Source organism: Grammomys surdaster, unplaced genomic scaffold, assembly GCF_004785775.1.
Source record: "Grammomys surdaster isolate TR1022 unplaced genomic scaffold, NIH_TR_1.0 218, whole genome shotgun sequence".
Lineage (NCBI taxonomy): Eukaryota > Metazoa > Chordata > Mammalia > Rodentia > Muridae > Grammomys > Grammomys surdaster.
This window is the reverse complement of record NW_021604663.1, coordinates 4,405,422-4,431,362: the sequence shown is the minus strand read 5'-3', so window position 1 is coordinate 4,431,362 and position 25,941 is coordinate 4,405,422. Positions and strand designations below refer to the sequence as shown.

The following is a 25,941-nucleotide window of genomic DNA, read 5'->3' as shown; positions in this document are numbered from 1 at the left end:
CGTTTGGTTAATTCTCATGTGCACACTGTATTCCATGCTAGCTGTCAAATCTTGGAAAGAGGAGGCCCATAAACAGTGTAAGGGAAGGTGGTAGAATATTGGGAATAAGTCCGTTTCACTGCGGTAGACTGGGATTGATGCGTACAACTCCTGCACCACCGAAGGCCGCAAAGGTGAAGGGCCCTCTCTAGTACTGAGCCCTGCAGGGGGTCGGGGGGAGCAGGGGTGAGAGCCTGTACTGGGCATGCTCCCTCTGCTTCTGGGTTGCACGTATCAGAAACCCGCAGGCATTAGTTTTAATGGTTGCCAGAGACATGTGCCAACGGCATGGCACATGCTAACGCCTTAACACAGTAGTAAACTTTTCGAGATATGCTAACAATGCCTTGCCTATTTCCCTCACCTTCGGAGGGGAAGAAAAGAGGAAGCAGCCATGGTAAGTGTCTGGGGACTTGGACGGAAGGCCTATGGGGTCCGTGACCTTCGGTGGTCGGTGGTGTCGCATCTGGGTTAGCCGGGACGCCTACCCACGTGACAGGTGTCCGGCGCGAGCGCTGCGGGAGGCTGCCCCGCCCCGCCGGTCCGCCGCTTCCGCGCACGTGACCGCGCAGTCGCGCTCTGATGCGTTTTCCGTGGCCGGCTGCTCTGCCTCGCTGGTGGCTCTGGAGACGGCTGCGGGGCTCCGGGAGAGCTCGGGACGCACCGGCGGGGGCCGGGGACCCGGGGCTACGAGATGGAACCGTAAGTGGCGGGGCGTGGCTTGGGCATGGCTTCCCGGGGCCCGAAGTTGGGGGGGGGTCCCCTGCTCATGCGCGCCGCGGAGCTCCGGGCGCGCGAGGGTTTCTGCGGGGACCCACGGAGAGGGCTGGTCCCTGGCTGCCCCGCGTCCGGAGGCGGTGGGGGGCCCGGGCTCTCGCATCCGCTAGCTGGAGCTGGACCATCTCCCCCCACCAGCTGCGATCGGAGTCCCCAGCTGCCCCCGACGCGCTTCTTGGTGGCGTTTGGTGACGTGGGCACGCTGGAGCTGGCACAGCCTTGTTAGATCTCTCGGGTGCTGAGTTTTATACGAGTTTTACAATCTGCTGACTTGGGACACGAATGGTTTCTGTAAAGTGCCGAGGTATTAACGAGGCAAACTCAAACCCCAGGGACGCCATCTCTAAAGCTGCTGTTGACGCAGCAGCTGTCGCCGGGGTGTGCACAGAGGTAGCGGTGAGGGAGTGCCTGGAGTTGAGGTGGCCAGCTTAGAGGTTGATAGGTGGCCTCGGGCAACCGGGTGCAATTCCAAGGCTCATTCGGGCGTTCTGAAGGCAGCAGGGTAACTTGGAAAGCGTTTTCTCAATGCAAGAGTCCACGGTGGAAAGTCTCTTGTCCTCGTACATGGTTAGAAGTTTGCCTGTAGCTACTTCAGCCGGTGATGGAATACCCGACTCAGGTGGATTAGAAGCCGGCTGGAGGTGAGTTAGGCCGCACGGCACAGCTTACAGGTGGTCCTCACTTCTCGGGAATGGAGTTAGGGTTCTGTAGCAAAATAGCAGCAGCATGCTTCTTCAGGGTGTACTCACAGGCCTAGATCTGCCTGCCAGTCTAAAGTCCCATCCTCAGAGAGGATATAAGGGAGTTAGGCCTAGACCAGATCTGGCAACCCAGGAGTCTGAGTTACAGGATAAATAACTAGACCAGAGAAAGCCATTAATAGGGAAAGGTTACTGGGAGAGACAGCAGACTACAGCTTCATAAGGATTTGTCACCTACAGTGTGGCAGCTCTGGGTATTTGCTGTCTGGGGAAGCAGGCCTTGGGCTCTGTTAGGCAAGAGTTAGGTAAGAGTAGTGTGTATCTCTTAGGGTAATTTTCTTGTGAATCAAAATGATGTCAAAATTAAAGAAAACTTCTTAAATGTTAACTGTGTGGTAGAGATTGTTGTATCTCCTTTTTATTTTATGTGTAAGAATATGCCATGTGTATGTGCTGGTGCCCCAGAAGGGCTATAAGAGGGTGTGGGTTCCCCAGAGCTAGAGTTACAGGTGGTTGTGAACTTCGTGAGTGGGTGCTGGGAATTGAACTGGGGTCCTCTGGAAGAGTAATGAATGCACCTAACTACTGAGATGTGTCTGTGGCCCCTACTGTGTTCCTTTACACCTATAGTCTTCTGGGCTGATAACCTCCTATAAAGGGGTTTCTCTACTGCTCCAAGCTTCAAAGAGGTCAGTGAGTGTCTGGATAACTCAAATCTCACTGAGGTGATAGTTTCCATGGCCAGACTCTGGAGCCCACACATTTGACCGCTGTGTGCTCAGACAAGGGTACTAGGTGATAAGGTTTTATCCCTTCAGGATTCAACTCCAATTCACTCTGGATTCTGGGACGGTACAACCTGGCACACTGGTCACATGAAGGTGGCCTGACCCATGTCTGACCTGCTTCCTCCTCTTGTTTGGCTTGGGAGGGTGTTTGATGACCTAACCAGCATGCATCTGGGTATGAGCCACTGGGCTTATGGCTCAGGAAGAACACACTTGATCTCTGGCTTCCTCACTGAGCCTAGGTCTTCCTCTGTTAACATGGCACGGTTGTTAGGCCTTGAATGGCCATGCAGTGCTTTATTCGAAGACTGCCCAATGGTTTGGAGTTTATTCAGCTTAGCTGGTTGAAATTCCAACCTTCAGGTCCTGCCTCCACCTGCCCTCCAGAGGTTTCCTGTCAAATGTCGGTCATCTAAAGGTGACTGTAGTGAGCATGAAGGGGATGGTGGGCCCCCTTCCCAAACCTGGCCTTTCACATGATGGGTATACATTGTAGGTTCAGATCCTACCCATACCTCCTGTTGACCTGAAACCCTCCCCATCCCCCCCTTATACTAAATGGCCTGATAATACCTGTGCCCCAGGCTAGCTCCCCGGGGTAGCTAGTCTGGTGTCAAGCACATACACAGAAAATGCCAGCTTTTCCCTTTCAGGGGTTGGGGCCAGTGGAGCAGCGGCTTTTTGCACCGTGGATCTTCAGAGATATGGTGCTAAAATCTAAATTTTGTTCTTTTCTGTTTTGTTTTTCTCAAAAATGAGGAGAAAAGCTGGGCATGGTGGAGCATGCCTGGAATTCTGGTCTTATCTGGGATGGCTAAGGCAAGAGGATCTAGTGAACCCAGTGAGTCTAGCCTGAGCAACAAATTAAAACCCTGCTTGAAAAATGAAACAAATTATTGGGTGTGGTGGAACATGCAGAGGCAGGTGGGTCTCTCTGAGTTTAAGGCCAGCGAGTTGTACAGACTGGCTACAGCATAAGGGGGAGAACTATAAATTATAATAAAAGAATGTCCCCCTTCCAAGCAAAGACTGTGCAAGTGATAACTGACATGATCTGACCGGGCTTCAGCTGCTTTCTCACTGCATTCTCTATCTGTTCTGTAGATAGAATCACAACCTGTAACAGCAGCCTTCTAAGGACTCAGCATATCCCTGTCCTGTGGAGGGAAGAGAAAATGTCACTTGCATTTGTAGAAAGTGGGGACCCAGGCTTCTGGGCTCAAAGCCAGTACCCTGAACCAAAGAAGAGATTGTTCTTATGCCAATTGTGAAAAAATTGACTCTTAACTGGGATGTGAAATGGGACGGTAGATTTAAAATCCTTTTTCCACTGAAGTGGGGGACCTGGATATAGTTTGAGTGAGCAGTAAACCTGTCATACTGTGGAATGCCACAAGTCTCTTTCCGGAGGTGTCTTCCTCCGGGACCTTGCTTTCTGTCTCTCACTGAATCTGCAGCTCACAGATCTGGCTATGGCTGCCAGAGAGCTCCAAAACCTTACCTGTCTTTGCCTTCTCAAAGCTGGGGTTACAGGTGTATGGCATGCTATGCCTGGGTTTATACGCCGGTCGGTTCTAGGGACCCGGTGATAGGTCTTGGGAGTGAGCGTGCGCATGCAGACTTCACACACGGACAACAAAGAGACCGAGAGCTCGTGTGTTAAGCTGTAAGTACAGAGCAGAGAGACCACTCACAATGGCACGTGGCTTTGACACCTCAAAGCACCCACCCTCCCCCAGTGACATCCTTCCTCCAGCAAGACCACACCTCCTAACCTGCTCAAACAGTGGTGCCAACCGGAACCGAGTACTCAAATGCCCGAGTCTGTGGGGGACATCTCACTCAAACCACTGCAGTAGCTGAGTTGTGAATACCTACTCTGTTCCAAGCCTGGTGTCAGTGCGGGCCAGGTGATATTTGTGCTCCCTTGCAGGTGACAGTTTGGGCTGTTGTTGGGGTTACTGTAAAGGTAGCGATGGTTGGCAGGGGCACCCTGAGATGCTCTCTCACAGTCTCCACTTGGCTAAGTCCGCCTTGTCGTTTACTTACAGGTCCGGGCAGTCATTAACCCTTGTCTCCTCGGCCATACTGTTTTATGGACTGTGAGGAGCCTCTGTGGGAGAGAAGTGCTTAGTGAGCACAGTGGTGGTGGCAGGGACTCAGAGGCACTCAGCCAGACTACTGGAGACTGGACTTTCCAGCTGGCCAAGCCAGGATGCTACCTGCTGAGCACACACAGGCCAATGAGGACTGTGGTGGATGTTGGTCAGATAGCCTTTGGACCAAAGTGGCACGGAACTGCTTTGCCTGCCTTAGAAGACAAAGCCAGCTACAGATGCTACTAAGAAGGGACCTGGGTTGACTGTTTAACAGAGCAGAGAATGTAGTAGAATCCAGAGGAAGAAAAAGATAGGCCTGACAGAGAAGGTAGAACTTTGGTACCCTGAAGTGATCGGACATTTGCCATGTATAAGACACATACTATGAGCAGCAGGCAGCTCTGGGCTGGAGAGGCTGGAGGGGAGAATGAATAGTTGGTCACATCCAGCAAAACCCTTAACCTGCACTTCCTCTCGAAGTGGTTGGGGTGACTCACTCAAGACAGGAGAGGTACCTGGGGCTGGCTCTAGTCGATCAGCCAGTGGCAGTGGGAAGGTCAATGCCTGCTGGCAGGACGCCTGGTAACCGTCAGATGTTGAAAACATGAAAGATGCAGGCAGATAGGGAGGGCCTCTCATACCTGGGCGCCTTAGTGTTTTGAGTTGGGGGAGGACAGGCATACTCATAGGGTTTAATAGACTGTCTTGTGGAAAGTGACTTCGCCTGCAGTGGGGACGTTATCTCAGTTCCTCGAAAGTCAGTGGCTTATGGCCAGACTCAACCCAGCAAGGCCAGACTCCAGTGACTTTAGACGGCTCTGTCTGTCCACCTCCACACCAGACTGCTTGCCGCATCTACGATTCGGGCTTAAGCAACTAGAAGGCGACTAGCTAGGGCCTCAAGTGAAGAAGGTTGTTGGCGGAGCAGATAATGGGGAGGACCAGGAGATTTGGGTTGGACGAGTCACATTGAAGTCTCTTATTGGGTCCCCGAGTGGATCAGTCAAGTGGACAGTTCCATAGGGCGAGCTGGAGATGGATGAGGAAATTCTTCCTTACCTCATAGCTTAGGCTTCAGACAAGCTGAGGTATGAACGGAGACAAACAAGGAGCAGCAAGAACCAGGTGTGTCCCCAGTAGACACCTTGTCACAGAGAGCCCTGTAGCATGATTTGCCCATGTGCCTTGTGCAGCGGCCATGGCTGTACGCTTGGACAGTTTTTGATTACGGCTGCAGTTGGGACTGGGGAGTAGGCTTTCCAATGAAGTCATGTTGTATTCTCTGGAAGATGTGTCTGTGGCTGTCAATGGAGCCTAGAGTGTCCATAGGAATGGCCTGTTTCATGCATTTGGACGATCTTCCAAGGGTGTGCCAGCCCCAGCTTAGTCGAGATTGTAGGGCATGTTCCTGAGATTGCAAATCAGGAGAGGTTGACAGACAGAGAGAGGGAAACTACATGCTGTGAAGGACAGCAGAGAGCTGGCTAGGAGGTCACAGAAGTCCTCCGCCCTGGAGAGACGGATCCCTTCCAACTCCTAGCATCTCACCTCTGGCCTAAGTGAACCACAGGCTGTAGTCATAAGTAATGGCCGATGAGTCTGTGTGTCAATTGCTTTCCTGTTGCAACAACCCAGGCAAGAAAAGGTGCTCACCATCGGGGCAGGGGAACATGGCAGCAGACAGGTAGGAGGAACGGTGAGAGCGTATGTCTTAAACCACAAGTAGGAAGCAGAGACAACAGTGGCACAGCACCCCTACCTCCAGTGACATCCTTCCTCCAGCAAGACCACACCTCCTAACCTGCCCAAACAGTGCCACCAACTGGGAACCGAGTACTCAAATGCCCGAGTCTGTGGGGACATCTCACTCAAACCACTGCAGTAGCTGAGTTGTGTGTGAATGCATACCATGTGCTGAGGCTGGTGTCTGTGCAGGCCGGGTGATATTTTGTGTTCAGGCCCTAAGTCCCCTATTATAGAGATTACAGTGTGGGCAGCCATGAGAGATGGGGTTCTGCCACAGTGTGTCATGAGGAGGTGACAGTGGGTGTGGGGTAGGATTTGCGCTGGCCAGGGAGAAGAGAAGTTCAGATCGTGTGTGTGTGTGTGTGTGTGTGTGTGTGTGTGTGTGTACGTGTACACGTGTACAGGCTTGCCTGGAGTCTGGAGACAGAGAGGGCTTGGGAGTTAGGACTCACTTTTCCCTGAGTTCAAGGCCCAGGTCCTACATAGTAGAAGAAGAGGACTGACTATAGCAAGTGGTCTCGGAGCTCTACGTGTGCGTTACGGCATGTGCACACACGTGCACACACGTGCACACCCTGCCCCCTGCAAATCAATAAACATAATGAGAAGTACATAAGTGGTAGAGGCAGGAAGCAGCCAGTGAAGACAGGTTTTTTATTATGTCTCTCTCAGTGAGTTTGGCTCTCAGCCTCCTGACCATGAGGTGTAACGTAGGGCTCCTGAGTAGAAATGCCTGGGGAGACACTTCTTCAGAGTTGGGTAGGCATGGGCAGGGAGCCTTGGGTGGTTCCTGAAGGTACGGAGGGTCAGTAGAAAAGGGAGACAGCTAATGTGTGGAGGACTTGTGGCTTGTGGCATCTTGAATCCAGGGAGGGGGATTTCAAGGTCACGGTAGCCACAAAGTAGAGGTGGGTGTGGGCAGAGCTGCACGGGTCTCCGATTTTTACCTCACAGTGTGTAGCAGCTACAGAAGTGATCTTTGGTTGTTCTGACCCTGAAAGACAACAGACTTTCCATGCCACCAAGATTTGCCTGGTCCAGACCAGCTTGACATTTCAGCAGGTGAGACGGGTGTTTCGGATGCAGCCACCGGGCTGGTCTCTGGTGGCCGGAATGGCTGTTCTGAAAAGGACAGCTCATTTCTCTCGGCTTTGGGACCAAGGCATCTCTTGCTTGATCATAAGTAAGTTTTAGACTCAGAGTTTCTCAAGGATAGGATGAGGATGCTCAGCTGTCAGACCCTTCAGACTGGGAGCTGGGAGAGCCCTGGCAGGGACGGATGGAACATGTTTTGTGAGTGACCATCCTGTCTAGCCCAGCGCCCAACTGAGCGGCAGCACAGGTGGCTCCCTGAGGTTGAGTCTCTCAAGCTCAGGGGTTAGTTTGTTCTCTTGTGTCTTCCTTCCACTGATTTGGGTGACTTGATTGCTTAATCAGGGGATTTTCTGCTTGGGTTTAAGTGGAAGCATTTTTTTTTTTTTAATTAAAAAAATGTATGTGTGTACAGGTGTGGAGGGTCAAGGTGGACATCGGGTGTTTTCTGTCTTCTCTCTCACTTTATTGTTTGTTTAATTGAGACATTCTTTCATTGAACCCAGAGCTTGCTGAGTGCCAAGGATCTGTCTGTCTGTCTGTCTGTGCCCTCCAATGCCAGGTTAAGCAGCCACTACCACGCTCAGCCTTTAATGGGCACTGGGGCTTTGAACTCAGGCCCTCACACTTGTGTAACAAGCACTTTAGGCACTAGGCCACGCACCCGACGCCTAGGTGGAACACCTAGCATATGTGTACGCAAGCCAGCAAGTTCAGAGTTGTGTTTCTACCTCCTCTGTGCTAGGCTTACAGGTATGTAGTGTTGCATCCGGCTACTTTGTGTCAGTGCTGGGTATTGAACATGGTTTCTCATACTTCCGTGGCCAGCACTCTGCCAACTGAGCCACTTCCCCTGCCCCAAAATGCCGGAGTTTTAGTTAGCTTTTTGAGGAGCCAAGTGGCTCTTGTCCTGAGGCGAGGGGGTGGGGGAAGGGACACGTGTTATTTACATTTGACCTGTGTCATCAAGCACTTTCCCATCTGCTGAGTGACTGAGTTTAGCGTGTCAATGACACCTTTGTTTGTTGAGATGGGATCTCTCTATGTAGCCCTGGCTATCCTCATATTTGCTATGTATATCAGGCTGGCCTCAAACCTACAGAGATCTTCTCTGTTTCTGCCTCCAGAGTGCTGGGGTTAAAGACTTACCTGGCCAAATGATGCACTTTTAATTCCAGGTTTAAAAATCTAACCTTCCTTTGCTTTTCTCTGCCTCCAAGTCTCTGCGTTTAGCTTTTGCCTGAGGAGCTTTCCATGTTGCTTGCTATCTGACAACAGGACCAGGTCACTCTGAATTCAGAGCAGTCGTAGTCCATAGGAGAGTGGCAAAGGTGCCACAGTTTCTGGACGCCCCTCTCCAGCCCCCCTGGTCCCAGTGTCTGCTGTGACCTGGCACATTTATCTCAATTGGCACCGTTAGCATGGGTGCGATACTGTCAGGTAACTCTGTTTGCGCTCTTTCCACCACCCAGTTCATTTAGCGTTGTGTAAATTTTGATTTCTACATGGAAATGTCTCATGCAGTTGCCTAGAAACCCTCCCTTCTTTGCAGTGTTAAAACAAAAGTATGTTCAAACACACAGTATAAAGAAATAGACACCTGGGAGACGGGACAAGAGGGACACTTGCTCTGCTGCCAGGACTCAGTTCCACAGGGCTTTTCCACACGGGTGTTAACTGGATCCTATTTCCTAGGGCCTCCTCCTCCAGGGAAGCCACAGGTGCTGCCAGAGAGCATAGCTGTGACAAGCTGGGCAGGCCCATCAGCCCCAGATCCCAGCTTCCCTATCTGTACCCAAAGTGTGAACAGCAAGGCCCTGGGAAAGCCACATCCGTGCTGAGGATTCTGTAAAGCGGTTGAGGAAGTTGGAACACAGCCGATTGAGACCAGAATTTCCCTCAGAGCTCCAATTTTCCAGTTGGCCATTTATCACCTACCTGTGTGTCCATTCCGACTTCCTTTTAACCATCAGGTGAAACCTTTTCGATGTCGTAACAGACTGTGCCGGCTAGTTGTATATCAACCTGACATGGCCTAGAGTCATCAGAGAAAGGAACCTCAACTGAGAAAACACCTCCATAAGATTCCATCATGGGGCATTCTTTTAATCAGTGATTGGGGGAGGGCCCAGCCCATCGAGAGTGGTGCTGGTGCTCCTGGGTTCTATAAGAAAGCAGGCTGACTGGGCCATGGGGAGCAAGCCAGTAAGCAGCACCCCTCCATGGCCTCTGCATCAGCTCCTGCCTCCAGGATTCTGCCCCGTTTGAGTTCCTGTCCTAGGTGCCTTTGATGAGGAACAGTGATGTGGAAGTGTAAGCCACTTTCCACAATATGAACCTTTTCCTGCCCGAGCTGCTTTGGCCATGTTTGTCACAACAGTCGTGACCCTAACTAAGAGACAGACCGCTAGGTTCCACCGATCCCAAAGCTAAGAATATCATCTTGGCATCTGAAGAGGACAGCAGGGATTCCCTGTAGTGCTGTGACCTGCCTGCCTAGTGTCCCCACTGATATACTTGGTAAATGTATTGACTGATGAAAGTTGGTGTAGCCACTCCCATGATGGAACATATCATCATCAAAGCATCATGAATCTGAGTACCTGGTCCATGGTCACTCACCTTTAGCTCAGAATAAACTCTCTTAGGCCCTTTGGAGAGAACTGTGCTTTACAAAGAAATCTGGCCCCTTCCCAGAGGCCAGTTCCAGCCGATAGCCCTAGGCCCTCGGGGCCCAAATTTGAGCTGGCAGCCCATTCTTACTTTACCAGCTTCTCTCTCATGCCAACAGAATGGTTTATGGGTCCCCTTAGGGAACGCAGTCTCAGGGAAGCCTTGGAGGCTCCACTTGGTCTCTCACCAAACACGTGGACAGCGGTCAGAAAGCCAGCCAGCCCGAGTACTCACTGGGTGGTTGCACAGGCCTTGCATAGTTAGCACTGCCACGTAGGAGTGGCAGTGACTCCCAACCCTCACCTTTGTGCTGCACCGCCCAGCCCCAAGGTTGACTTCCTGCCCGCCGTCCAGGAGTTTCAGGCACACGTGGAAGGGAAGGGTGTGTACCATGAACACAAGTCAACCTTTCTCTGGGTTTCCAGGCCACGCCTCTATCTGGGTTGATTCAGATTTCCTGTTGCTTTCAGCTTCCAAATCAAGTACGAGGCCCACAGGCACAGCCAGAAAGTGAGCCCCTAGCTCCTCCCTAGAGGGTCAGCCACCTCTTCAGGACTCTAGTGGGGTTGGCCACTACCTATCAGCACCGCTTTTTTATTAGTGAAGCTACTAGAGTGCGAACACAGCTCAGACCTTGGCTACTCTGCAATCTGCAGGGCACAGTGTTATGTCTGCAGATTGCAGCGGTTTGCAATGCTGGGGTTTGTAGGCTTCTTGGCTTGCCTCTCTAGTACGCTACATGGAATGCTGAGGGGGAAATTTTTGTTTTAGAGGTGTATTTTCATTTTTAAATTGTGTGTGTGCATGTATGTGTTTGGGGAGTAGGGGCTGGGGATATGTCTCATTTTGCCCACTGAGGCCAAGAGGGCATCAGATCTCCTGGAGCTAGAGTCACAGACTGTTATTGTGAGCCACCTGATGTGGGTGCTGGGGACTGACCTCAGGACCTTCGCTAGACAGAGCGGTACATGACTGCAGCTGCTGAGCCATCTCTCCAGTGTCCCCATCCCCCATGTTCTGTTCTGAGGGAATGTGTAGGTGTATACTGGGATCAGTCCTGTGAACAGCCTCTGTATTCCTGTGGATGACAGAAGCTCGTAGGCCCCTGATGGAGGGAGTCAGAAGCACGATCCTGGGAAGGCTGGGCCACTCTTCACCAGGCTGGAGGTCTTCAGCTGGATCTCAAGCTATGAGGGACCCTGAGCTTGGGAGGCCAAATGGAGATGGCTGGCACCTCTGGTCCTTGGTATTCTCAGGCTGGGCAATGATAGCTCTCTGATGGGGGGAGTCAAGACTCCTTGTTGGTCTGAGCTGTGGCTCTCCTCTGACAGCTACAAATAGGCTATGTAAAAGGTCATGTCCCTTCTATAGTGTGGTGACATTTCTCCTTGGCTTGGGAATGACAGGATTTGTTCTACCGCCACATGGGGTAAGTGTGTCCTGCAGGAGGCTCTGACATACAGGAATGGTCCATTCCAGCGGTGACCAAGGTCAGTAGGACTGACTGTTCAGTAAGGAGTGGTCAGCTGGTTTGGGAGCTGGTGTGCTTCAGAGGCCAGCACTGTGCTGGGGAGATGCCAACCTCACGCAGCTGGTGTGGTGGTGCTGGCGCAGGCAGGGACCTGACTGTCCTCACTCCCGGCTTCTACTCCACAGGCTGGCACCCATGCGGCTCTACACACTCTCCAAGCGTCACTTTGTCCTCGTGTTTGTCGTCTTCTTCATCTGTTTTGGACTGACCGTCTTCGTTGGCATCGAGGGTAAGTCTGTCAATCTTTTTTCCTCTTACAGCGCTTAGGTTCGGTGCAGCCAGCCCAGCTGTGCCGCCTGACTCCCAGCCAGACTTCAGCTTGTGCCTTCTCTCTGAGCCCCCAGGGCAGAGGGTGGTCACACCCAGTGACTTGTCTTCTTGGTGGGCGTAGCAGGCAAGCTGGGTAATGTAAGCATGCTGTTCACAGCAGCCAGAGCCCTAGATCAGCTTCTGCTTCCTGCCTTTTATTTGCCTAAAAATAATAGTAATAATAATAAATTAATTTATTATTATCTCCTGTTTCTCCTCCTCCTTTTCCTTCTTTCTAAATAAGCCAACCTGGCTTTGAGCTTGCTTTGTAGCCCACTGAAACATTTCTAGAGTCTCTTTTGTCCTGGGGAATCTAGAACCCACAGTCTAAAGGGGATACAGGCCATGTGAAGGTCTAGGTGAATGGGACTGGGGGTGCAGAGAGGTTGGACTGGTGACACTCCAAGTTCCAGGACTGTGTGAAGAGCACTGGGCATTAGAAACTGCCCAAAAATTTGTAGCTCTGACATCCTCTGGGAAGGCTAACCTGGTTTGTTGTTGTTGTTTTTGTGTGTGTATGTCCAGATGTCCAGATGTTGATGTCAGATATCTGTCTATATCTGTGTGTCCAGATGTTGATTCTGTGTCTGTATCTATGTATGTGTCCAGATGTTAGTGTCTGTATCTGTGTGTCCAGATGTTGGTGTCACATATCTTCCCCTGTTCTTCTCCACCTTATATATATTAAGGCAGGACCTCTCACTTGAACCCAGAGCTCACCGATTCAGCTAGTCCAGCCAGCCAGCTTGCTCTGGGGACGCTGTCTCTGCCTTCTGAGCCCTGGCATTACAGGCAGGTCTCTTCCTGCCCACCATTTACTTGGGTGTGGGGATGTCAGGTTTAGTCTTCATACTTGAAACTCAAGCTCTTGGCCCACTGGGCTGTTTCCCCAGTCCCCCAACTTTCTTTTTTACAGCCATAAAACAGAGCCACAGAAGCTAAATGGATTTCCCAAGGTTTCAGGGGCTGGGGCTTTGTGTCCTGTCCCCACCGTGGGCTGCAGGAGCCAGCTTTGGCGAGAGAGTGTTCTCCATTTCTTTTCCTTTCTTTTTAAGTAAGACAGCTTGTTCATTGAGGGTGGTTTGCGTTAGCTGCTCTGAGTAATGGGTACACAGATGCACAGGTGCACAGGCACACAGGTGCATGTAACACTTGAGTGTGAATTGCATTAAGGCTTAGTTATATCCCAGGGGTATTTGTGTCTCAGAAATCAGTGGTGGGGGATTAAGATGCTTCTTGCCTTGTGGTAATGAAAAGGACATAGTTGTCACCATAGCCACTATAGACAACTCCTCCTCCTTGCTGTTAAGTCACTAAAGGATTAAGTCATAGCAGTTATAGCCGTCATAACTGTTACCAAGGCTCACCCGTTGTCTCGCCTGCATCTTAACCTGCCCTTTCACATGGTAGGGAGGCATCAGTATTGTGTGCAGACTCAGTGGGACATAAGCCAGATTTTGTTCCCTCAAGCCACTGTGTCTCAAACACCCCAACTCTACCCAGCCTTTACTCTGAGATGAAGGTGGAGGTTGATACCCCAAGGCCAGTACGGGAGTCACAGGGCTTTCATCACTTTCTCTCACGCACAGATTACTGTGCGTCTTCTAGAGAAAGAGAAACAGTAGGGAATACGTATGTGCATATGCATGTACACACACACACATGTATATGCATACATGTGCACCCACTATATTATTATAATTATATCTCGTTACTGTATACAATTATAATACGTAATGTAATTATAGCCATTACAAACAATGATACTTATATTAAAATGTAAGTGAATTACAATGTAATTATTGATATTATTACTAGATATAATAATATATACTAGATATAATATATTGCTAGATATGTAGTATAAAATACAGTATATATTATATAATCATATATAATATTATTCTTGTATTTATATAAGGTAAAGGAACTGGCTCACACGATTCAGGAGATTAAGATATCTGCAGGTCTCTAGTCAGCAGATGGGAGCCAGGAGAGCCAGTGTATCAGTCAGGGTCCAGGGGTCTGAGACCCAAGGGGTTGATGTGTGAGCCCAGTCGAGTCTCATGGTAGGAGACAGGCTCCTATGAAGATGGGAGACCAGTTCTCCTTAACTGTCTGCTCAGATCTTTGCCCACCTCCTCTGAGTAGCGCGGTCTGCCTTATTCAGTTGACTGACTGAACCGTGAGAGCCTTATCCAGTAGGCCCTCAGAGACTTGTGAGAGCCATGTTCAACCAAACACCTTGCCATCCATACCCTGTGCCCCACTGAGATTAACACATGAAATTAACTGTTGTTAGCACACTCGTCTTAATTACTTTATGTGTTATGTTACTACCTTATCCTGTAGAGGTGGAAACTGAGGCCCAGAGCGACTAGTTAGCTCAGAGCCCAGGTTCTTCTGGAGCTGGATCTTAAGTCTCTCTGAAAAGCCAGAGTCAGAATGCACTAGTTGAGGGAGTCGGCTCAGAAAGCACCTTGCTGTGCAGTGGCCCTCTTCCTAGATGGAGACGTCCTTGCAGGATTTGCAGGTGCCTCTGAGTCAGGAAGTTGTGCCAGTCAGTGCACGCACACTACCCCAGCACAGCCTGAGTTGGATGGAGACTTGTTGGCGGCAGGCTAGGGAAGCCATGGAGGCAGCCTAGAAAATTGGCATCATAAACTGAGAATATTTTTTTTTAATTTACTTTAAAAAGAGAGTCTCACTGTGTAGACCAGGCTAGCCTAAAACTTGCTGTGTAGACCAAGCTGGCTACTTTGTAGAGATCTGAAGTGGAAACTTGAGGGTTCTGTGGAAAGTCAGTTGCGTTGGATGGTGTTTTGCTGGGGCAAACACGTGAAGGAGTGTTTCTCTGAAGTGGACACAGATGAAAGACTAAGGCAGACTCGTGAAGAAAGGTTTCACTAAAGCAGACACAGGTGAAAGGATGTTCTGCTAAAGCAAGCACATGAAAGGACACATGATGAAGGACTCTTCCCTAACAACACGCATGCATTGGTCCGCCTTACATTGCGTCTTGAGCTCCTTTTGTCGGACTCCATAGAGAGAAACACAAAATACTTCTGGTGGTGTGCTGTTGCTGCTTTCTGTTTCCGGACTTGGGCTGATTGGCAGAGTGATGTCTGCTGGGACAGACGCATGCACGTGCTGAGGCAAGACCAGTGGAGGACACGTGATGTTTGAAGGACGTATAAACAGGACAGTGATGGCAGCTGAGCTTGGCTTGCTTATAGAGCTAGCTGTGCAACGCTTGATGGGCTCTCGTCTTCCATGATCTTCACTTTGTTGAGGCGGGCACAGCTGAGAGCTTCTCCTGGCCTTTCTGCTGGTTCGAATCCCTTATCCTAACTTACGCTGATTCGGCTGAGGTCTGGCTGTTCTGCTAGGTCGTGCCACCACTGCTGCTATCCTAACACTACCAAACTGGGCTGCTGCTGTGTCCGTGATGTGTTTGTGAGAGGATCGGGCTGCCACTGCTGACCTGTGAACTGAGCTGCTGATTTCCTGACAGTGCAGATGGGATTGCTCCAAAGAATCTTTCTAAACAGGCCCACCTTCCCCTGTATCCTTTCTTTTCCACTACCTCTGGTAGGTAGTGGGCTAGAAGGGAGGTTAAAGCATTCAAGACCCATCATTAAGAGTAGGGTTTGGAAAAGATTAAAGTTACAGAGATCCACCTGCCTCTGCTTCCTGAGTGCTGAGATCAAAGGCATGTGCCATCATACCTGGTGAGAATAATATGTGTTAGACAAATCCAGCTGTAAATTACTTTTAAAATCATTTAAGGCCAGAAGCCCTGAAGGACCAGTACAAGAACAGTAAGAATCAGAAGCTAAGGACTCTGGGAAGATGCTATGGTAGAAGGAATGTCCTTCCACACCTAGACCAGTCACAGCAGCAGAAAATTGGATGGATGGGTTATTTTGGGATCCTGGAGTTTGTCGAGGATTTATAACTTCCTGGGGTGGGCAGCTAGACATTAAATTGTGGCTGATTTTAGCTTGTTTAGCCCTGAGTGCAGTGGTAGACCCTCATACTCATGCTGGTTCGTTCTAATGCAGGCATCTGTGGCTCGTGTTCTGAATCGGCCTGCATATAGTAGTTTGTAGGAGCCAAGGTGAACAAAAGGGCCCTGTCTTCCCTAACTGGGGCCTGAGCTCTGCTCCTCTGGTTGCTGCTTCTGAGCACAGAGGCGCGCGGCAAGGCAAGGTGGCCATTGTCGATACACTCAGAGTGCCACGGTTGTCACCCTACCTCATCTAGCAGAGGCCACCAGGCAGTTTAAAGAACTAGACCATCTCCTCTCTTCCTCTTGGGACCAATCATTGAACATTTGGAGATTCAGAAGAACAGAACAATCAGGGGAAGTTAGGCAGTCACCAGAGGAATGCACAGACAGGAGAACAAAACCCAAGAAAGTCTCGAGTTAAACCTGTCAGCTGCTTTTCAGCATAGACATCTACAATAGCAGCAACCAGCCAGGCAAAAACCAAACCTCTGCGGAGAGGGAGCCCCTGACTTCCAGGGTGCCACAGCATCATCTTTAAAGACAAAGCCAACTGAGAAACAATGAAGCATAGCTCACAGAAAGAGGAACAAACAAAAGAAAACATCACACTCTGTCCCTGAAGCCGTGTGGCAGATCTGCTAGACAGAGCTGTCTTAGAGAATAAGAGGAAGATGTGGGAAGAGCCCAGGAGCGTTAGGGGATGCCAGGTGGGGAAGAGAAATGAAAAGGAAATTCTGGAGCTAAAAAGTACCTTAGTTGAAAAGTCCGCTGGAAGGGTCAGTCAGATTGGAACATGCCAAGGGAAGTATCTCCGGACCTGAAGATAGGCTGACCAGCATGTTTGAGTCTGAGGAGCAGAAGGAAAATTAGGGGAGATACTAAACAGCCTCCAGGGCCTTTTGGTCACCATCAAGTAAACGATACCCGAGGTGTGAGTCTCAGGAGAAGACGGGGAGGCAGGGAGAATAGTTCCCAATTCAGATGAAAGGTGAATATATGCACACAGGAAGTTTAATGAGCTGCTGTGGTCTAAGTTCATAGTCTCAGACCAAGACACTACAGCCTACATCAGACAGAATCCCGGCCAGACCAAGAAAGAGGGACTCAGTACAGACAGTCAGTCCTCGGTGAGGTTGCTAGCACCTGTCTCAGCTCAGTCGTACCAGGCAGAAGACAGACCGATGCATTGAAAATGCTCAGAGAGTTCTTAACCAGGAATCCTGGCTGCAAAACTGTTCTTCAGGAGGGAGAGGGAGGTTGAGTGTGCTGGCTCACGCCTACTGTATTCCTAGAACCTGGATGTCTGAGGTCAGTCACGGCTACGTAGTGAGACCCAGTCTCTAGGTGAAAGACTAGGGGTGAAAGGAAGATGCTCCCCGGAAGCAAAAGCCAAGGGGCCAAGGGGGGGAACCATGGGTTCAAACACAGCTAGTCCAGCGATGGCGACGCTCACAAAGCTCACGTCATTCTGACGTGAGTGTCAAAGCCCACTCTCTTTCTCATTGCTGAGAGGCTTGCATGTTTACAATGCAGAATGTGAAGCTGCTGTTACTGTAAGTATGCAAGTCCACACTTTGGTTCCTACGTAAGAGACTTAACTTTGTTACCATTGTTTTATAGGTTTGGATATAAAATGACAAATAAGTGGGAGAGTACTTGACTACCTAGCACGTTCAAGGCCATGGGTTTGATTCTCAGCGCCTCCCCTGTGATGTGCAAGCTGCGTGTCTGTCTGTCTGTCTGTGTGTCTGTCTGTGTATGTTCACAAAGATTGTGTCACAATTGTAACATGAAAGATGAGACAGTTTTTATATATTGTCATAGTAAGCTGTTAGAAACTCCAGTCAGAATATGACTTTGGGTGTCAACTGAGGAACAAAAAAAGCTATGAGGCTGATGGGAAACAAACGCACAGGAAACAAGCATAGAGGGGCTGGAATGAGCCGGAACTAATCAGTAATCAGTAAGGTGATTGATCCTCCAACTAGAAGGCAGAGATAGCTAGACTAGATTGAAAACACTACATGAGGAGCCAGGGAGAAGGCTCAAAGGTTAAGGGCACTTGTTGAGAAACCATGAGGACCTGAGTTCAGATCCCAGCACCTGTCTGCAACCCCAGCACTACTGGTGGGAAGACATGGAGATGGACAGTCACTGGAGGCTCGCTGGCTTCCATCCTACCTGGAAAATGTGAGTTCCAGGCTCAGGGAGAGACACTGCCTCAGAGGGGCAACACCAGAGGTGAGAGAGGAAGACACCCAATGGTCTTCTCTCTGGCCCCTGCACACATGTGTCCATAGGTGTGCACCTCCCTGTGTATGTACACCACACACACTCTAACACACGTGTGTGCACGTGCACACTACATAAATATCACAACACAGAGGGTATGTTGTCTATAGATGCCTTATTTTCTAAACAGAGACAACAGACAGGTTGAAAAGAAAGGGTAAAACAAACATTCCGTGCAAATAGCGTCATATGGTTAACATTCATATTCTCCTTGTGGTTTCCAAACAAAGACAGGATTCTGACGAGGCATCTGTAGCCTGTGTTCAGAGGAACGTTACCGTAGTTACGATGGTGAACCCGTTTACTCATCCATTGACAGATGATGGACAAGGACCGTGTGACATGTGCTACAGCCGGACTGTTGTCTAACAGAACTTTGTCTGGGGAGAGGCAGCACATCCATCTCCTCACCCCAGATAGAGATCCAAAGACAGACCCAACTGGGGCTCATTACAGGAGTGTGGGTGAGGGCTTATGGGGACAGAAACAGCTCAAAAACAGCTCCGTCACCAAGGCCCACCCCAGCATGGGTGACAGCTTATAGCTAAGAAACTTGGAGCACACTGCACAGCCTGCAGGTAGTTCAACAGGTTGAAGAGTGTCCTTTCCAGGCAATTCTGGTCTAAATCTCTTCTAGGCTGCTTAGCTGGTTTCTGCTTCTTCCAGGCAGTTGGCCTGGTGTCAGAATCTTTGCAGCTTCTCTCCTCTCTAACCTCTCTCTCTCTCTCTCTCTCTCTCTCTCTCTCTCTCTCTCTCTCTCTCTCTCTCTCTCTCTCCCTCTCCCCCCCCCCCTCCCTCCCTCCCTCCTCCTCCACCCCCCCCACTACAGCTCAGCCTTTCTTCCTTTGAGGAGAGCTCTCAGCTCTTCTGCCTTATCTGTCAGAGAGGGACCTAGTGAATCTGGTCAGTTTCAGGGACTTCTTGAAGCTATTTCCAGCTGCTTACCTTCTGTTCAAAGCAGTGACTTTCAACCTTCCTAACACTGCTTCCCTTTAATACACAGTTCATGTTGTGGTAATCCTCAACCATAAAATTATTTTCCTTGCTACTTCATAACTGTATTTTTGCTACTGTAAATATCTGATATACAATCCTGTCATTCATAACCCACAGCCAGGTTGAGAGCCATTGGTTTAAAGAGTTTCCCTGCAGGAAACTATTATAGAACAATGGCTCAGTGGGTAAAGCCAGTGGCCTGCTTGCTGCTGAGCCCCAACTCCAAAGGAGGGCACCAACTGCCTTGGGTTGTTCTCTGATCTCTCTGTGTACACACGCTGTGGCACACATACATACAAAAAGGTAAAAAAAAGAAAAAATTAGGCAATTTAGACACATTACTGCATGAGTCATGAGAACATTGTACTAAATTAAACCAGTCACAAACAGATGAATACTGTGTGATCCCACTTAGCTGAGGTACACAGAGATGGCTGCCGGGCAGAGGGAGGCAGGGAGCTTAATAAGGCAGACAGAGTTTTACAAGAAGGGCTACAAGATGGAGGCTGTGCCTGTACAGCACAGATTACTGAATCCTGCTGGACTGATTGCACTGTCAAATGTGCTTAAAATAGTAGGCTCTCTATGTATTTTAATCGCAGTAAAATTGGGGGAGAAAGAACTTAATGAAACATTTATTTCAAAAAAGGCTTATCTTTCTTTCACCCCTGCTTAGTGTTTCTAGAAGACCCGGTTAATTGGATGGGTTCATTGACTAGTCTTTATTTCTTAGTAACGTTCCATTGGGGCCGTGTACACTAGAAAGAGCAGTAGGCGGAGTCTATGGAGATCCCACCATTGCATGCTGGTCCTTCTGCCTTAATGCCTTAATGCGTATGGAAGTTGTGTGGCACAGCAGAGAGTGTACTGTGTTTGGGTATTTTACCTGGTTACTTAAAATCTCTTTTTAAAAATGGGACCAGATACGAGAGATCATTCTGTCTAATGTGTAAGTCTTTGCTGCATTTAATTTGATTGCAGAATCAGTAAGTTATCCGCTTTAACCCCTCTATCCCCTTCTCTCTGTTGTTCTAGGACCCAGGGTGATCCAGACCTCACCTGCTAACTGTTCACAGAATAATAGCAAAAAGGTAAGAGGCCTGAGCTGTAAGGAGCAGATGGTGTTCATTACGTACTTTGGCCCTCAGGGGAGGGTCCTGAGGCTAGACTGCTCGGCCTGCTCAGCCAACAACAGTTCTTGTTTCACAGTCAGGGGCCTGTCAGCTGAAATTCCCTGGTCTAGGGTCCTCAGTGACTTGGGTGGTGGTGGTGAAGGAGACGGCTCTTGTTGGATACCCTGCTGCGCTCACTGTTTAAACAGTGACGACTTGGGCATCTGACCCTTTCCTTTAAAAAGCTTCATTTGTGTTTATGTACGCGTGTGCATGTGTGTGGAGGCCAGAGGCTCACCTCAGGGTTTGGTCCTCAGAAACCATCAGCTGGTTTTGTGGGTTTTGTTTTTTTTTGTTTTCTTTTGTTTTTTTTTGAGCTAAGTGTTTCTTCACAGGGACTTAGCCTTGCCAGCTAGGCTGGCTGGCCAGTGAGCCCAGGAATCCTCCTGTCTCTACCTCCTCAGTGCTGGGATGACAACTGTGTGCCGTCTACCTGATGGATGCCAGGTGGGGGGTGGGAAACTCAGGTGCCCACGCTTTCGTGGGGAGCACTTATGGCTCTTTGCTCTGTTTGTCCACGTTAGGACTTGTTCCCTGTTGGTTCCAATAGCCGCACCTTCTTTGTTGGTGGGGTTCTCTGCATGAGGTCAGCTTAAATGAAAGTGTGCTGGCCCCTATTTAAATGTGCCTTGAATTATCACCACCGTTGTCAGAAACAAGTCCTTCCAATCGGAGAAGTGAGCAACAGGGTCTCTCGGTGTCGTTCATAACCAGTCTGTAGCTGAATATGCTCCTGTGTCTTCACAGCGAATGCTCAGTGTGGTTTCAGTGTCATCATTTGTCCTTCCTTCTGTCTCCTGCCAGCCTACCTGTTAGGGTCTCGTCTTACAATTTCTGCGTTGTTTTGAGGTCCCACTTTGTAGCCTTGGTTAGCCTGGAACTTGATATGTAGATCAGACTGGCTTTGAACTCACAAAATTACATATGCCTCTGCCTTCTGAGTGTTAACATTTGTCACAATGCCTGGCTCCCTTACAATTTTTGAAAGGGCAAAGTAAAACTATATATGGTTAGCTGCCACTGCCACCCTAGATCTGCCTCTGGGCAGCCAGCCTTCCAGGCCTCTCTGATTCCTTGTTGTGTTGAGCTCTGAGGCAGGGGGTCTGGTTTGAAGAGGCACTACCATGAGGTTTCTTGACAGTTGTGGGTCTTATAGTCCCTGCCTCTCAGGGTCTCTCTCTGACAGTGAGACTAACAGCCATCCTATGAAACTCAGAGCTTCTAGGAAAACAATTTGCTTCAGAAAGACAACACTCCCCTCTGGTAGTTTACACTCCCAATGGCTTTCAGACAAGTGTGGTCTCAGAAAGTTTGGCAGAGACCCTGACAGCCTGGAAACAAGACATTCACCTCTGCAGGTGAAGCCTTCAAATGATGCAGGTTGTGGAAGTGTAGGCAGACACCCTCACCAGCCTCCTCCACAGCCTTTGCCATGGGACACCACTGTTGTGTTTACAGGAGACAGACACTGTAGATGACCACTGTAGATGACATTGTCACACAGCCAGCCATCTCAGTTTCCTCTGCAGGCAGGTTGAAACTTGTCTAATGCTGGAAATGACAAACATGAAGCACCGATGGCCGCCCCCAGTCACCGCACCACAGAGACGCAATGTCCACAGCCGATCACAGTACTACAGAGATGGTTACAGAGATGCAGGATACTGTGAACATGGACAGTTCCCTGCTGTCTTGTATCACTGCACGAAGCCAGTGCAGCCAGGCCTCGGTAGGAAGCTAGTTCCTGTGTTCTACAAAAGAAAGCTACCCAGCTCTGTCAGCGCTCATGAGCTGAACTGTGTGCAAAATGTTTGTTTTATATTTTAAGATAAGGTATCCAGGGATTCTGTGAACAGATCATGTGATTACTTTGGTTTTTTTTCTTCTGCTTCAGCTAAAGTCAGTTTTCCGTTCAAACCCACTGTCCACATATAACCAGCAGCTATGGCTGACGTGCGTTGTGGAGCTGGAACCCTCAGAAGGTATTTGGGGTGGCTTGTTGTTGTTTTTAGTATAAACTCCATTCTGAAGAGGTGGAAAAGACTTTACATTCTCTGGGCACATGCTGACAGGTACGTGTAGAAAGATGGCCGTGACTTACATCAGGAAAGACGGGAAGCTCCTCTGCCCTTCCCAGGGTGAGCCAGGGTGTGTGTCCGTAGGGTCTGGACAGCTGAGAAGGAATCATGTCCTGACACCCCAAGGCATGCTTTTGATCCCTAGGGATACTTGGTAATGTGTGGACAGTTTGACATGGGGAGAGGGAGTATTATGGGGTAGAAGCCAGGGCTACCACTGCAGGTGCATGGTCTAGTCAGTCAGCAGTGGGGGAGGGGAATTGCTGAGCAGTCCAGCCCTGGGGCACCATTGCTGACAGACCAGCCTCTGCACCTTCTGTGGCATAAGCTGTATTTCCTTCAAGTGAGAACTGAGGATGGTTTCTGATCAGCTGAGGTACTCTAAGAAAGAATACCATCCCCTGACCATAGTAAAAAAAAAAAAAAAAAAAAAAAAAAGTGAGAAAAAGCAAAAATAAATTTTACATCAGGATATGTATACTTAGACAATGGTCTAGAAAAAGGATGGACACAAAAAAGTTAATTATGGTTATTGGAGTGGGATTGTAATTGTTCTGTGAAGCCACCTTTGTGTGATTGTTGTTGCTTTTAAATATTTGCATGTATGTGTGTGAGGGGGTGCACACCTGATGCTGGCACAGAGGCCAGAAGAGGGCATCTGGGTCTTCTGTCACCCTCTGTCTGTTCTTTTGAGACATGATCTCTCCCTGAACCTGGGGCTCACATTTTCTGTAAGCCAGAAAGGCCCAGAGATCTTCCTGTCTCCTCTCTCCATGGTGCTGGGGTTCCAGGCATGTGTGGGACACTTGTATGTGGGTGCTAGGATCAGAACTCCAGTCCCAAGCAGCAAGCCTCTGAAACACTCCACCGTCTCTCCAAAATGTTCCTACCCTGTCCCCACCTCTCTCTCTCTAAAAATCTACCACATGTATTTATTTGAGAAGGTGTGTGTATATGTGTGTTTGTATGTGTGTGGAGGTCAAAGGTCAGCTGGAGGGACTTGATCCTCTCCTACCATGTTAAATCTTTGGTGCAGAACTGAGGTGGTTAGCCAGGTTTAGCAGCAGGCCTCTTTATCCACTGAGCCATTTCAACAGCCCTGTTCTCTTTTTTATAATAAGAATATAATTAGACAAAATTTTAGTCAGAAATAGAGACTTGTTTATATCTTGGTATAAACTGAAGAATCTGTGTGGAAAATGAAAGGGGTAATTTCATAGCCATGCACCCATATGTGAAGTGACACGGTGGGTCATAAATGCAGGTTTGACATATCACAGACCCCTCAGCAATGGTGGGAGGTAGTGAAGGCTTTCCAGCATGGAGGGCGGGTGATGCTTCCTGGGCTCTCTGTATGTTCCTGTCAGCAGGAGGCTCTGCTGTGGGCGTTGTCCAATGTGGTCTCAGATAACAGATTTCTCTGTCTCCTAGAAACATCTATCCAAACCAGCTTCTCCATGACTGTGAAAGTCGATGGTGTGTCTCCAGATGGAACCACAAAGTACATTCACAACAAGGTTCACAACCGGACGAGGACTCTCACGTGCACAGGGGTGAGTGTGTTTGACGTCTCCACAGTCGGTCGTTAGCCACAGGTGCTGTCACAGACGTGCTTGTCCACACGCAGTCTGCACACACGCTTGCCTCACACTCATCCCCCTTCCCACCACCCCCTCACTCACCTGGCACCCATCCCCTCCACTTCCCACCCCTGTCGTTTGTCTCGGCTCCTCTGTGTCCCTCCCTTACAGGTACGTCCATGTCATGACCCCATTCTAGTCTCATGGCCAACATACAACACATACAGACACACACGTGGGAAGTCAGGTACGTAAATGTAAGTCTAGGTTCTGCATATAAAGCAGACACTGTTTATCCTTCCTAGTCTGGCCTGATTTGCTTTCCTGTCGCATCCACCCCATGATGCCATTTTCCTTGTTGTTCATAAAACTCCACTTTGAATATGAGCTGCATTTCTTTTCCCCAGTCGTCTGTTGGTTGGCACAGAAGCCTCTTAATTTCACGTAGTCACATACACACAGACATGCATACACACATGCACATGTGCGTGTACACTCAGTCTGACACAAACCCTGAGCCCCTGGGGCACCTGCTGACTGCTGTCCATAGGCAATATGGAGGGCCAAGTCTCAGATGAGCCTCTGCTGTCCGTGGCTTCAGGTGGTTGTACTGGATATTGAAAGCTCTGATCTGTCTGTGGACGAGGGGCAGAGTGCCCAGGCCTCTTGGAGTCAGGGACTACTTTTTTAGGCATCCATTCTGGGATGTAGCGTGTGACCACGGGATCCAGCATACGAATGAACTATCACACCTCTATCCACTGATGCTGTATTCTCTTCAGAAGCCAGCAACTCAGACCCCCCATCCTTGCAACTGCCAGGAGCCACATCGGCACTCAACAGGTTCCTGGCAGCAGGAGCACTTGGAGAGGGGGTCAGAACAGGCAGGATGTTGAAGAGAGGACTTGCTAAACAAGGGATGCTAGCATGGGCTGCCAGGTGTCATGCTGAGGGCCTTCTCTGTGCCACTCATTAAATCCTCACAGGAGGGCCGCAGGGTAGGAGCTACTATCAGATTCTATTTTGTAAAAGAAGAAACAGAGGCCCCAAGAGGTCACAGCCATTGTCCAGGTTGACACAGATGCTAAGTGGAAGGAACGGGATCTAAGCTGGTTTTTTATCCAGAAGCCCTCTGGTGCTCTTTTATCCAGAAGCCTGTGTGTGGCTTTAACCACATGTAGTCTGCCGAGTTACTAGCAGTAGAAATACAGTTGATTTCTCCTGACAAGGAGAAATTTGAACAGGGAAGGACTCGATGCACTGGCCAGTCCTCGTCTCTTGTTTCCTTCCTGTTGATCCAAAGGGTTTAGAACCCTGGCCCGAGGGTGTTGCATGGGTGAGGTGACCCTCTCACCTCAGCAACCCCGGCCATGCCCATCACAGACAAGATGGCATTGGAGAGGTAACTGACCCCCCCTCACACTCCCCCACAAACTCACTATCCCTCCTCCCACCTAAGGAAGCAGTCTGGGCCATTTCTAGAACATATTCTCATCTGTGGGGAATTGAGCCCTTCCCGCCTGTTCTGGGAAAGTCACCAGGATCAAGGTCCCTCTGTGTCCTCACCATCCTGTGTGCAGAAGGCACACAGTCAGTTCTGCTGAATAATGAGGATGGCATGTGTGGAAGTCCCAAAGGCCTCTGCAGCCCCCGGCAGGAATGAGTGAGATCCCCTTGGCCACCAGAATGGGACACACAGCTGCTCAGTGAGTACTGGTTCCACGGCTGCCGTGACTGGTCACCCTGACTTGCAGGTCGGAAGCGTTTTCTCAGCCCATGGGACTTTCAAGAAGAGTAGGCTTGCTGGAGGCTGGGGCCTCTCAGTGCTCCTGGGACATACTCACTGCAACTGTGGTCCTTCCTGTTCTTACATCACACACAGCCTGCATCAGTTTACACGGGTCAGGATTTGGGAGAACCCCTCCTCTAGTTGTCCCCTTATCGCTGCAGGGACACGGTCCTAGCACAGGGAACGGGGATTTGTATGTTAGGTGGTTAGTCATCACTCTATGGTTTTTACATCTCCCTCTCCCTCTCCCTCTCCCTCTCCCTCTCC

The 25,941-nt window shown here is 49.6% G+C and overlaps 1 protein-coding gene across 1 annotated transcript in view; it reads left to right on the top strand.

The window, feature by feature from the left end:
• Positions 1 to 626: 626 nt before the first annotated feature.
• Positions 627 to 25,941, top strand: part of Tmem181 (transmembrane protein 181) — a 41,296-nt gene continuing 15,981 nt past the window's right edge. The window contains exons 1-5 of the mRNA XM_028772736.1: positions 627 to 741; positions 11,572 to 11,675; positions 20,091 to 20,146; positions 22,122 to 22,209; positions 23,737 to 23,858. Of these exons, the coding sequence (XP_028628569.1) occupies positions 734 to 741; positions 11,572 to 11,675; positions 20,091 to 20,146; positions 22,122 to 22,209; positions 23,737 to 23,858 (378 nt within the window). The 5' untranslated portion in view covers positions 627 to 733. The remainder of the gene's footprint in view (positions 742 to 11,571; positions 11,676 to 20,090; positions 20,147 to 22,121; positions 22,210 to 23,736; positions 23,859 to 25,941) is intronic.